The sequence below is a fragment of the Ursus maritimus genome, unplaced genomic scaffold (genome assembly GCF_017311325.1).
Source record: "Ursus maritimus isolate PB19 unplaced genomic scaffold, ASM1731132v1 scaffold_17, whole genome shotgun sequence".
NCBI lineage: Eukaryota > Metazoa > Chordata > Mammalia > Carnivora > Ursidae > Ursus > Ursus maritimus.
This window is the reverse complement of record NW_024424119.1, coordinates 52258295-52271014: the sequence shown is the minus strand read 5'-3', so window position 1 is coordinate 52271014 and position 12720 is coordinate 52258295. Positions and strand designations below refer to the sequence as shown.

The 12720-nt window shown below is 56.5% G+C and overlaps 1 protein-coding gene across 2 annotated transcripts; it reads right to left on the bottom strand.

Moving 5' to 3' along the window:
* Positions 1–2956: 2956 nt before the first annotated feature.
* On the bottom strand, positions 2957–11484 carry SLC2A8 (solute carrier family 2 member 8). 2 transcript variants are annotated; one of them, XM_040631921.1, is made up of 10 exons: positions 11348–11483; positions 11091–11253; positions 10641–10847; positions 9082–9181; positions 7550–7749; positions 6663–6806; positions 6469–6577; positions 5583–5756; positions 5070–5215; positions 2957–3570 (listed from the first exon to the last, which is right to left on the bottom strand). In XM_040631921.1, the coding sequence occupies exons 1-10, from the start codon at positions 11401–11403 to the stop codon at positions 3433–3435; spliced, it is 1437 nt and encodes a 478-aa protein (XP_040487855.1). In that variant the 5' UTR covers positions 11404–11483; the 3' UTR covers positions 2957–3432. The 2 variants fall into 2 exon arrangements, with proteins under 2 accessions (XP_040487855.1, XP_040487856.1); XM_040631922.1 differs by lacking the exon at positions 5070–5215 and having other exon boundaries at positions 11348–11484.
* Positions 11485–12720: the final 1236 nt, after the last annotated feature.

Genomic DNA, 12720 nt, shown 5'->3' with positions numbered 1-12720 from the left:
CAGCTCCCAACCTTCACCACAGCCTCACCACCAGCCGCAGCTAACATCGATTGAGCACTTACGCTGTGTCATCCCTAGTTCTAGGTGCTTTACATACTTCTCTCCTTTCATCCTCACAACAACCCCACGAGGGAGATAGCGTCATTATGCCCATTTTACAGATGAATACATTGAGGCTTAGAGAGGTTAAATGACTTGTCCGAGTCACACAGGCAGTGAGTCGTATAACCAGAATCTGAACTAAGCCCACTGCTTCTCAGTCACCAGGCTCCTGGACCCTGGGCTATGGAGGACAGAGGCCAAGGTACAATTGAAGCCACAGTGGCATTTTCCTTGCCCACGAGTTTAACCGTCTCCACTTCCATCATCACCATCACTTCCGTCTCTATTTTCTGTCTCCATCTCTATCACCATCATGTTTCCCATCTCCATCATCTCTCTCATCTCGTTCTCTCATCTCTCTAGCACCTCTCGCTCATCTCTCCTCTGTTCCATCTCATCTCCCTCTCTAACTCTAGATGTAGTAGCAGAATTATCAATAAGCAGAAAACCAGAAACAATCTGAATATGGGACAATGTGAGGTTAAGTTCTTAGTTATACAACAAAATCCTCTTAATTTGTTGAATTTAACAAATATTTAAGCACCTGACCTTCGCCACACCCTATGACTCGCATGGCAAACAAATCGTTAGAGGAATGCAGAGAGCTTCTATTTGAAGCTGGTGGACTGAACTTACACATTTCCCCTTTCTCTTCCTCTAGTTGCCACTGAAATGACAGTGAAGGTGTGTGAAGGGAACAAAAACCATAACAGAACTGAGAACAGGTTCAGAGGTAGGGGGCATATACCAGCCACTGTCATTAAACCCCCCTAGTTCTTCATTCCTACATATGGACAACCAAAGCTCCCCAGATCCTTGAGCTAAACCAGCAGCATAGAAGAGAAGGACCAAGACAACCTGATTCATGGATTCCAGAGGAAACGAGAGCCTAGGAGACAACTTTCAAAAAATTAAAACATACAAATGGTTTTATTCATAATAGTGAATCCTGTGCGCTGCTGATGGGAAAACAAAATGGTACAACCATTCCGGAGAACCATTTGGCAGATTCTTACGGTGTAAACATAAACTTACCACAGGACCCGGTAGTTCCACTCCGCGCACAGACTTGTAGCAAGAGTTTATGGCAGCTTTAGTGATGATAGCCCCAAACTGGAACTCGCCCAGAGGTCCGATGGACGCTACTCAGCAATGGAAAGAACTGAGCTGCTGGTGCGCGCAGCACAGATGCGTGTTAAAAGCACTCTGCTAAGTCACAGAAGCCAGACGCAAAACACTACAAACTATGTGACAAAAAGTCTAGAAAATGCAAAGCTATCGAGACAAGACTGACTGCAAAGGGACGTGAAGGAACATTTTGGGGTGAGGAAAATGTCCTTTACCTTGATTGTGGTGGTGGGTACACAGCTGTGTATACATTCAACCTAAGTCATCAGATTGTTATGCCTACAATTGTTGAATTTTATGGCATGTCAGTAATGCCTTAATAAAGCTCGTTTTTAAAAGTGAAAGTACGTATCCTCAGGGAAACCCCAAAAGGCATTTTCTTCACAAAGAAAAGCATAGGATGCTATGAAAAAGGAATGTATAATAAGATATAATTGAAAATCATTGTCAAAGCCCCAGTCCAAAGAAGGCTGGAGTGGTGATACGGATATCAGACAAAGCGGACCTCAGAACAAGAGATATTCCCAGGGACAAAGAAGGTCAGTTCATAACGCTGAAGCACAAAAATAATCAGAATATAACAATCCCCAGTGTGTGCAAACCGAGCGGTGAGCCCCAAGGCACATGAAGCAAAACCCAGCAGAAGGGCGAGGAGAGACCAACCCACATTCACAGTGGGGATTTCACACTTCTCTCTCAATGATGGATAGAACAAGTGGACAGAGGGTCAGTGAGGCTGTAGAAGACTTGAACCACTCTATTCGACAACTGACCTAATTGACATTTGTGGAACACTGCGCCCAACAACAGGATGTGGTTCTCAACCCCATCAGTGGACATCTGTGCGGGCGCTAAAACGAGAGTGTAGACATGCAGTTACTGCCATGGAAGACGTGCCTGCATGTGGACGTGACCTCGCTTCTGGAAGGCCCCAAGGAATCTGGACTTTGCTAAGGCTGAACGTTGTCCTGGGTATTACTTAGCATATTTTATTGAAATCAGAGTGGCTGCTGCAGAATCTTCCAGAAATTCTCCCCACTGCTCTACCCTGGACCCCACTGCACTTCCACTCCCCTACTCCCCAGTCCCATTACAAGGCTTAATGGAAAATGCCAAGGTGGGCACATGGTGGGACTGCACAACCTGGAAGTGAACAAGGCAGATCACGGAGGGGGAAGTATGATGTCCTGCTTGTATGGAGTGATGCGAGAAAGGATATGTGTCGGGAGGGAGATCTTTCAGGATAGAACCAAATTCTTAAAAGAAGTTAACTTTGGAGAGGTACAGCTGTGAATAATTATTGTATCATTTATCCAAATAAATGAATTAATATTTGTAAAGTGCTTAGGGCAATGCCTAGTAGACAGTTAACTGCTATAAATATAATTATACTAAATAAATCTAGGTTTTTCAATTTTCCTACAAGAAACATGTATTACTTATAAAGTGGATAATAAAAGTAATCTGTAAAAGACTTCCAGCTCTGTTAAAGTCAATAGAAAAAGAGATGCTTTTTTGTTGTTAATGAGATTCGATGACTAATGATCCAGGGGACTGAGGCCAAGGAAGGAGCCAGAAATGACCTCCAAGTGCCAAGAGGAAGCCTGGCGGACCATGAGAAAAAGGAAATCAATAGATGTTCATGGCAAGGCCCAGTTTGTGGGAGGCCTACTTTAGGGAAGGGATAGGAAAATGCCCTTCTCAAACACGCAAAGAGGCCATGACCTGATTTTCTGAGTCAAATCTTTATTTGGCAAACAAAGCTCCTTCCTGATAACACAGCCACGTGAGAGGAGAAACCAGGGACCACCCCCCAAAAGCATCTCCTCCAGAAAACGAGGAGTCAAGAGTCCCCCTCCTCTGCTGTTGCTTTTGCGGCAAGATGGAGATGGCCTGTGGAAGATGGACCACAGGGCAACAAGGCCCCTCCAAGATGTTCCCTCCTCCGGAGTTGCATGGGGGTGGCGGGAATTGGGCCCAGTGGCTGGGAACCTCATACCCATGGTCCGGTGGGCTGTAGAGAGCGGGTAGGAAGGAAGGGCCCTAGAGGACAAGGCTCCAAGCTGCGGTCCTGGATTCCAGCTCCCTGGGGACAGGCAGGGGCTCCAGGCTCTGGCTGAGGCCCAGCTTGGAGTCATAGACAGGCTCTGGAGCCCAAAGCCGGCCCTGCTAGGAGGGGCAGCCACTCACGAGAAGGGGTTGTCATCGCCCCTCAAAATGGGCTGTGATTTGCTCCAAAGTCTTTCCTTTAGTTTCAGGGACACAGGACAGAGTGAAAAGGACACTGAAGATGCAGAAGGCGGAGGCCAGCCAGAAGGCGCCGTAGGGCCTGAGCACTGCCTGCAAGGAGAGGGAAAGGCCTCATGTGGACACCGCAGGTCAGGGGCCCTCACGTGACCCCAAGCTGAGGCCGCAGCCTGCCTTGCCCAGGCTCGGGGGAGTGGAGGAGGCTCTGGCCTGGCCATCCAGAAGCCTGGGCCAAGCACCACGCAGGGCGTGGGTGTCCTGTGGATGGGGAAGCTGATGCTGCCAGACACCTGCTATCAAGTGACAGCTGGGCTCCCACCGCAGGGTCTGCTTCCAGGGCCCCCAGACCCACTCTCTACGCTCTGCTCTGGCCCTGCGCTGAGTTCTCTGCCTCCGGAGGAGTCTCTTCTTGGTGCCGGAGAGAACGGGTGCGCTCTCAGCAGGTTGAGAGGGGGCAGTGTGAGCACACAGGGCACTCGGGGCCCACCAACGTGGAGGGGAGAGCGAGCAGTTCCCTTCACTCAGAGCCTGGCCACCCTCCTAGTGCAGGCCCGGTGACCTCCCAGGTGCCAGAAGCAAAGCCCCCTCCCTTGTCAGCTCCTCCTTCTCTGGACCCGTCCCCCGCCTTCCCCAGAAGTTCTTCTCTCAGCCTCTCGGACACTGTGCACCCCGGGTCACTGTTAGGACCTTTACCATCTCCTCCCTCCTTTGTTGTTGGTCCCCCCACAGCTTCCAGCAAGTCATGTGCACCTCTCCGTCTCTGCCCTGGTCTTCCCAATGTTCCCCAGGGCAGCCCATCTGAGTGCTCCAGGCCCTGCAGAGACTCCAGGCCAGCCCCAGGCACCCACGCCTCTCCCGGCCTGCCCCTCCTTGCTCTCGCCCAGCCTCCGGGTGCTCCGTTCTCTCTCCGCTGTCCGCTGCCATCCCAGTCTGGTCGTAAAGGGTACTCTGTCTACCTCACTGCTGTCTCTGGCTCCGTGAACAGACATGGGCAAGGTATGTCCCAGGAGACGTGAGGGGAATGAATGGTTGAACAGGTGGCCTGTCTGCTCTAGAACCATCCTCCCCTGTTGGCTGGGGCACCCCTGAGGCAGGATCCAGGTCTGTGTCAGTTCATCCATGTGAAAGTCGCAGGATGTTAACATGAACTGATGCTCCCACAACCTTAAGGGGAAGGTGCCGTCACCCTCTTCCATTTTTAGCCAAGGAAGCTGGTTCGGAGAAGGTGAGCAGTATACCCAAGGTCACACAGTGGGAAGTGACCAAGGTGGGGTGAGAGCCCAGGCCTGTCAACTCCAAAGCCAGGGCTCTTCCTGCACAGCCCTATATCCTGGCCCAGGTCCCCAGCGTCCAATGGCAGAGGCCAGTCCTGCTGTCCTTCTGCCAGAATAGCCTGAAGCCTCCCAAGTGGTCACAGCCTGGGTTCCTCACCCTTCCTGGCCCATCAGGCTTCCCCTCATCCCTGCCCAAGATGGCTGGTGTCCCAGGAGGGTGGCTTCTGCCTGCACACGAGGCCTTCTACAGTAAGAGTAATTCTAAAAAGCGCTCCCCACTGACTACATGAGGGGGAGACCCCTGGAGCTTGCACTCACCATAACACTGCTGAACTCTTTCGTCACCAGGAAGGCCATGAACCAGTTAGTGAGGACACACACACCGGTGGCCATGCCCTTGACGTGCAGAGGAAAGATCTCAGACATGAGGAGCCAGGGGATGGGCCCCCAGCCCACAGCAAAGCCTGTGGGAGCAAGACAGGCATCAGAGCTCATCGTTTCCAGTTTGGGGCACCCAGCTCTGCACCTTCCTTCAGCGACGTCTCAGGCCAGTCCCTCCACTGCTCAAATATCAGGCTTTTCTCTGTAGGACGGGGTCATGATGGGGCCTGCTTGGAGGGCTGTTTGGGGCGGGGGGGGGTGGTTAAGTGAAAGGGGCAGAGAAGAGCTTAGCTCAGTGCCTGGGATGTGGTCAGAGCCACAGACACAGAGGTGGGGACCTATGTGATAGGCAAGGCCTGGGAGGCCTGGATGTGCTGGGAGCCGCAGGAGCCTGGTGGTGACAGGATGTCCTTATAGCACCCCCAACCTCCCCACGGACCCCCTTCTCACCGGCGATAAAGAGGCACATGCTGCCCACTGCCAACCAGGCCAGCCCCACGCTGGCACTGGCGGGCTCCATGGAGAGAGGCGTCAGGAGGTCCACGTGTGAGGAGTTGCTAGGGCCGCCCTGGGTCAGCTTGAAGTAGGCACCGAAGGCACTGGTGCTGAACACCATGACCACACCTGCAAGCGGAGGGTGGCAGTGGGCGGGGCCCGGGGAGAAGAGGACCGCAGCCAGGGCATGCGGAACTCGGGGCTGGAGTCTCGGTGCGGTATGGCCACGGCACTGTGGCCTGGGTGTCTCTGAGAGGGCAGCAAGCGCTGGTGCCTGGGAGCCCAGACTGGCAGCACCCAGCCCGGTCCTGCCAGCCCCGGCTTAGACCTTGAACCGCAGCAGACTCCGAGAACCTCTTGGAGGCAGAGCCTCCCCGGCCCGAGGAGCAGGAGGGGTAACTGTGGCAGCAGCCCGGGTTTTAACCCCCACACGGATCGTCTCTGGATCCTCACCATGGCCCCCCTGTTGCTCCCATTTCATACGGGGGAAACTGAGGTTCAGAAAGGTGAAGTCACTTGCCCTAAAAGACCACAAGCTTCCGAGTCACTTCCCCTCCTGGGTCCTCAGTTTCCTCATCGTAAACCGGGGCCCTGACAGTGCCTGCTTGGAGGCTCACGGCAAGGGTTCAGGCACGTACGGTGACGCTGTGAGCGCAGGCCTGGTCTGGAGCGAGCGCTCGGTAAGGGCGCCCGTGAGTCTCGGCCTTTTCTCACAGGTACTTGGCTGGCCTTTTCCTGCTGCCGTGCGGTGGCCTCAGCAAAGACCCTCCAGCCTGTGGTGGGGAGCCTGGCCCACGCCACCCCACTTTCACAGGGCCGACCCCTGGCCCTCGGGCCTTACCTGACAAGGTCAGGAGCAGCCTCCGCCCAGCTCTGTCCATGATGAGGGCCGCCATGGCCGTGAATAGCACCTGGATGACGCCCACGATGACCGAGGCTAGGCTGCTGTCCTGGGGAGATGGGCCGAGGCGGGTCAGGCAAAGACCCCGGGACTAGGCGTCCAGATGAGGCAGGCTGGGGCGGAGGCCTCTTTACCTTGAACTTGGCCTCCTCAAAGATGGTCTCTGCATAGAACATGACAGCATTGATCCCTGACAGCTGCTGGAAGGCCATCAGCGAAATGCCGATGATGAAGGGCTTGTAGATGCCGGGATGCCTCAGCTGGGCCGGGTGGAAGCCCTGCTCAGATAGAGGCCGGGGTCAGCGCTCCTCCCTCCGCCCTCCTGAGGGGCCTGCTGGCTTCGAGCCCCGTCCTAAAGCCTGGTCAGGGAGTGAGCCTCAGCTCTTATCACCTGGGCCTCGTGTCCGAGACAGGTCCCCACATCACTTTAGCCTCACCTTTTGTAAGGTGACAAGATCCTCACCTCCCTGTGCCCCCTCCTGATTTGCTGGGGGAACCAAGAAGAGATTATATGGGCACAAAGACAGGGGCTCCAGATTCCCACCCGCCCTGGGCCTAGGTCTGAGCTGAGCGCCTCTCCTGGTGCCGTTGAATCCCTACCACCACCAAGCACATGCTAGGACTCCCATCTTACAGATGAAGAAAGGAAGGCTTAGGGATGTGAAGGGCACACAGCAGGTAAGCGGCAGAGACTCCGTCTTCTCCCCTGCCCTACAACACCCCATTTAAAACTCCAGGTCCTCAACTCTGCACCTGGGTTTCCCTGTGACCCAGCCGGAACTTTCTCTTCCTGGAACAGTAAGGTCAAGGCTAGCGCCCGGCCAGGTAGTGGGGCTCCAGCAGGCCTTTGCTTGCTCACACACAGGACAACGCCCCCACTCGTGCCTCCGCTCCCCGTGTGTGTATGCACAGCCTTGGGGACAGGCTGTGCTGGCCTCCCTCGGCTGCAAAAGGGCCATATGTCGCTGCTTCCTACCTCCCCCATCCCCACCCTGCCCGGCTCTGGCTCCCAGCCCCTCACCTGGTGCTCGGCCCCGACAGGGGGCTCCTCCCAGACCTGCTCAGAGCCCCACAGGAACTGCATAGCGGCCGTGGCTTCCTGGCGCCTCTGCTGGCTCAGCAGGAAGCGTGGGGTCTCAGGCATGTAGCACATGAGCAGTAGCATGAAGGACGCAGGCGCACAGCCCAGGACAGCCAGCCAGCGCCACTCCAGGACCCAGCCTGGTGGGGGGGCGGTGTCAGACGTCAGAGCGGAGGGGGCCAGGCTGGATCTTATCAGGGCGTGCCCACCCTCTCACCAACCCCAGGGGCTCAGCTTGAAGGGTGGGGGCCTCACTACCTCTGTGTGGCTACGCTCGTGTTTGTCACCAATACTGTTGCTACCGACTGTGGTCGGTAAATATTGTAGAAACGCTCGTGGGCACATCAGGATGCTACCTCTGCTCGGTGAATGTTTATGTGCAGTTAAAAACAGAACGAGGCACTTGCTCTTTGTCTAAAAGGGAGGGGAGGGAGAGTAAATATGCACAGACTCTGGGAGGCCACCGAGAAGCCGGCCAGGTTGGCTCCTCTGGAGAGGAAGGGGGACAGAGTGGGAGAGACTTTTCACGGAACGCCAGTGGATCAGTAGTCACAGAAACTGGTCAATGAACGTGCTGGTTAGGACGAACTGGAGGTAGTTCTGTGGGCATACTGACACCCATGTGTCTGTCCCAAGCGTCAGTGTCTGTGTTTGGCAGGGGCTTTGGCACTCCGTGGGGCCGCCAAAGCAGCCAGACTGCTGGCAGGACTCTGAATTAGAATCTGGATGGTAAGTGGGCAAAAATCAAAGAGCCCAGACCAGGATGTCGCCGACTCTGAAGAACCAGAGGGCACAAACTCTGGGCCCCTGAAGCTCCTGTTCCCCACTGGGTCTCAGGACATCCCTTGATAATTCTCATTAACAGCCTTGGACTAGGTGGGGTTATCTCCACTTAAAGACAGGAGTAGTAAGGCTCCCTGGGGCAGTATGACTGGGCCAAGGTCACACAGCCAGTACGTGTCCCCTAACATGGGACTGTCTGATGTGAAGCCTCTCTCTACCCCAGTTCTGGTGAAAACATGTCTGCCTCCAGAAGCTTCCTCATGCTGACCCCAGCTCTGACCCTCGGGTCTCCTAGAATCCTCCTCTTTCACACAGCAAATCCAGTACTGGTATTTCTGAGAGACAAGCTTGGGCCCTCCAAGCTCCAGGGCTGAAGAGTTTTAGGGGTGTCCCAGTCACCCCTTGAATCCTGTTTTGTCACTGCGCAGTGAGGTACTGACCTAACCAGTCAGCTCCCACCCTTCAACCCCCTCGGAATGGGCTTTCAAAGATGAGGACATCACCTTCTCCAGCTCTCCCTGGAACGTAGTCACAGGACCCACATGTCCCAGGGGCTCCGGCAGATGGTCTGTGTGACAGGCTGTGTGACCTTGGACAAGTCCCTTGACCTCTCTGAACTTCAGGGTCTACACCTATAAAATGGCCACACAGCCATTAATGGGGATCAAAAGAGAGGCTGTGAAAGTTACCTGCCAGGTAGGCCAGGAGGATGCCTGTGACGACCATCAGCTGCACACAGGAGCCCAGCAGCCCCCGCACTCCGGGGTAGGAGATTTCAGAGATATAGACCTGTTGGCAGTGAAGAGGAAACTGTACTCGGGACGGAGAGTTCTTAAAACTGAAAAGCCTCAGCCATTCAGAGTTGAGGAGAGCCTCAGTGGGGGGGCTGCTGCAAGCCAGGTGGGCCTCTAATTGCAGGTCCCAGGTCAGCAAAGCCCACTGCATGCCTCCCCACCTTTCCAAGTGATCAGCAGCGGGTGTTTTAAAGGGGACTGAGGATACATGCATGGCTTGCTGATTGTGTGTGTGAGGGGGGCACAGAGCTCTTCAAACTTTCATTTCATTGTATGACTACCCTTGATAAAATGCAGGTTTTGATGCAGTACGTCTCGGGTGGGGCCCAAGATTCTGCCTTTCTAACTAGCTCCAGATGACACCCGGGCTGCTGGGCCAAGAATCACACTCCCAGTGGTGCCCTTGGAGTGAAAGCCAACTCTCTGCCTCAGTTGCTACCAGTGACTGCCACTGCTTCCTCTGGGCTCAGAGGCCAGAAAGGTCTTACCCATACTTCCAGGTTATTCTGTACCTTATGCCCATGGCTAAGATGGGTGAGTTTTTGTCCAGTAACAAAACCCAAAACATAAAATCCGACTTGGCTGCTGCCTGCTGCCCAGCAAATGCAGGTAAAACGAGTGGTGGGTGCAAAGGGATGACCAGGGAGACTCGGGGCCACTACTTTCAATTTTGACCAGGTTGGCATGTGGGTGGTTGACCATCCAAACCCCATGGCCAGCAGAACCAGCAGTTCAGTGGTCACCCTGCAGTTTCAGCTGCCAGGGTCCAAGCCCTTCCGCAAGCCATGCCAGGGCTATGTGTGCAGTCTCACTTAATCCCCACAACCACTGCACGAGGTAAGGCCATTGTTCCCATTTTACAAGGGGAGGAAACTGAGGCACAGAGGTACTCTGCCCCAGTAAGAGACAGACCCAGGATTTCACCTAGGTAGACGGCTCCCAAGTCAGCCCGGACAGTGGTGCATGGGAAAAGNGAAAGAGAGAAGAGGGGAAGCAGCTGGAGGACCGGTTCCTGAGTAGTGAAGGGGAACAGTAGAGCCCAGCAGCCTTTGCTGCCAGGACAAACCAGAACAGGATTTTCCTGCTAAACTGTAGTCAGCGGTCTGAATGACAATGGGAGATCTACGCCTTATTGTAGGCTTCTGTGACCATCCACAGACGGCATCTTATTTGTAGAGCAAAAGAGACACCTGGTTAAGTGGCACAGTCCTGGGTTCGAGTAATAGCTTCACCACTGACTAGTTGTGGCTCGACGAAGGGCTTCAGTTTCTGAAGCTCACTTCATCTGTGAACAAGGATAACAGCGGCTCCTTCCAAGGCCCGTCGCGGGGGCGAAGGAAGATAAAGCCGGGAGGGGCACGGTGCCAGGCACCCAGGAGGCCGCAGCCAGGGAGAACCGCGCCCCCAGGTCCGCTCCTTCCCGGTCCCAGGGCACGGGGCTGGGGGACACTCACCGGGGCTACGAGCGAGGCAATACCGCAGGCCAGGCCGGTTAGGAGGCGGCCCCCGAGCAGCATCCACACGTTCTGGGCGGCGGTGATGACGGCAAAGCCGACCACGAAGGGCACGGTGCAGAGCAGCAGGCTCAGCTTGCGCCCGGCGCGGTCCACGAGCCAGCCGCCCAGCACGCCCCCAGCTGCGGCGCCCAGGGTCACGATGGCCTGGGGGCGGGGCGACCGCAGGATGGAGCCGGGGCGCCACAGGGCCGCGGCCCAACCTCGCCCTCAACCCCAGCCCCAGCCGCCTTCTAGAAGAGGGGATGGTGACCCCCCGCAGGAGAGCCGGGACGCACCCGGCAGAGGGTCTCAGTGCCCGCCCGAAGCATGGTAAGCGCAGGGGCCCCTCGCGCGTGGGGTGGAGGAGGAGGGGCCCAGGCGGGCTGGAGCGTGAGCCCGAGGCCTCACCCCGAACCAGGAGGCGGCGGCGTCATCGAGGCGCAGGGCTGGGGACGCGGCGCGGCGCAGGCTGGGGATGGCCGGGGAGCTGTAGCCGAGCGCGAAGCCGAAGCTGAGCGGGCCCAGGGCGGCGGCGAAGGCGGCGAGGAAGACCCGGCGGCTGAGGGGAGCGCTGCGGGGACAGGGCGGCGGGTGAGCGGCGCCGGCCTGGGCGCAGCAGGAGGGGCGAGGCCGCGTCCCGGGCCCGGGTTCCCCCACCCGCTCACCTGCCGCCGGGCGGCCCCAGGAGCGGCTGTGTCTCCTCCGGGTCCTCCGGCGTCATGTCTGAAGCCAACGCCTGCTTGGTCAGCTCTGTTGCCTGAACTGCCACGGGTCCCGCGAGTGCAGCCGGCCCCGCCTCTCACGGCAGAGCCGGCCAATAGGCGGGGGAGGGGCGGCTCTGGGGCGGTATGAGAACTGCCAATGGGAACGCAAGGCGTGGTTATCCTCTGCGCTAGGAGCCACTCCCCAAATCAAGGCCGACCAATGGGAGCAAAGAGCCGGTTAGCGACGCTCACTGGAACCGCCCCTAGGACTAGGCTAGCCAATGTTTAGGTGGGGCGGAGTTTGTATGTGGGCCTGGAGTTGAACCATCCAATAGGAGTGTGGTGCGAGCCTAGAGGCGGGATCAGAAAGCCGCCTCAAGCGGAGCCAGCCAATGAAGGTGGAAGGCGGGGATTCAGGGGCTTCTGGAGCCGCCTCTCAGTCTAGCTTCAACCAATGAGGCTACCAGCTGGACGAAGGTGGAGCAGGTGCGCGGCGCAGCGCACTTCCCGCCCGGACTCTGGGCAGTAGCAGCCGTCCTGTCTGGTCAGCTCTGCAGTTCCTGCTCCGCGTTAACCGCTGCCATGGGACAGGGGTTGGACGCGCCTGGCCCAGCTTAGCCCACTGACAGCCGCAGGAGGAATGTCTCCAAACGATTTTCCTGGGCCGCTGTCTTTCCTCTCGGAACCTGGGCTGCTGGGGGCGGAGGCGTGGACCTGCGCGCCGCAGCCCACCTCCGTGCGGGTCATAACTCGGAGCCCACAGATTGCTGACAGCTACGAGCCGACAACCAGCAGGACCTCGAGGTGCTGAGGACCTGTGTTGGGCAGCGCCCTCATATGTGTGACTGATCTGGGCTAAAATGGTGAGCCCCAGGCTCCCTGTTAAACTCCACTCACTTCATTGGTCATTCTGACTGTTCAATCTTCATCTTAACACCTGCCATCTTTGAGTCTCCTGCGGGTATTAATAGCCAACTTCTGGGCGCCTGGGTGGCTCTGTCGGTTAAGCGTCTGCCTTCGACTCAGGTCATGATCCCAAGGTCCTGGGATCGAGTCCCACATGGGGCTCCCTGCTCAGCGGGAGTCTGCTTCTCCCTCTGCCCCTACCCCCCACCCCCTGCTCGCGCTCTCTCTCAAAAATAAATATTAAAAAAATAGCCACTTCTGCATGTGTGCACCCAGGTGACTGCTGGAGATAGGACCATGTCAGGACTCTGAAGGATCTTGCCATTTGTACCCAGCCCTTCTCTGGATGAGGCAGCTGAGAGGCAGTGCTGTGTAATTCTTGAAAGAACCAGGGCTATGAGAGTAAGAGGTTTGGCTTCTCATCTCTC

Excerpts from the sequence above, each read along its gene's own strand:
- SLC2A8 (XM_040631921.1), bottom strand. The coding sequence starts at position 11,403 with ATGACGCCGGAGGACCCGGAGGAGACACAGCCGCTCCTGGGGCCGCCC. Across the intron at positions 10,848-11,090 it reads CCGCCGCCTCCTGGTTCGGG|GCCATCGTGACCCTGGGCGC; the intron begins GTGAGGCCTCGG and ends CCCCGCCCCCAG. Across the intron at positions 3,571-5,069 it reads AAGAGTTCAGCAGTGTTATG|GCAGTGCTCAGGCCCTACGG; the intron begins GTGAGTGCAAGC and ends CTCTCCTTGCAG.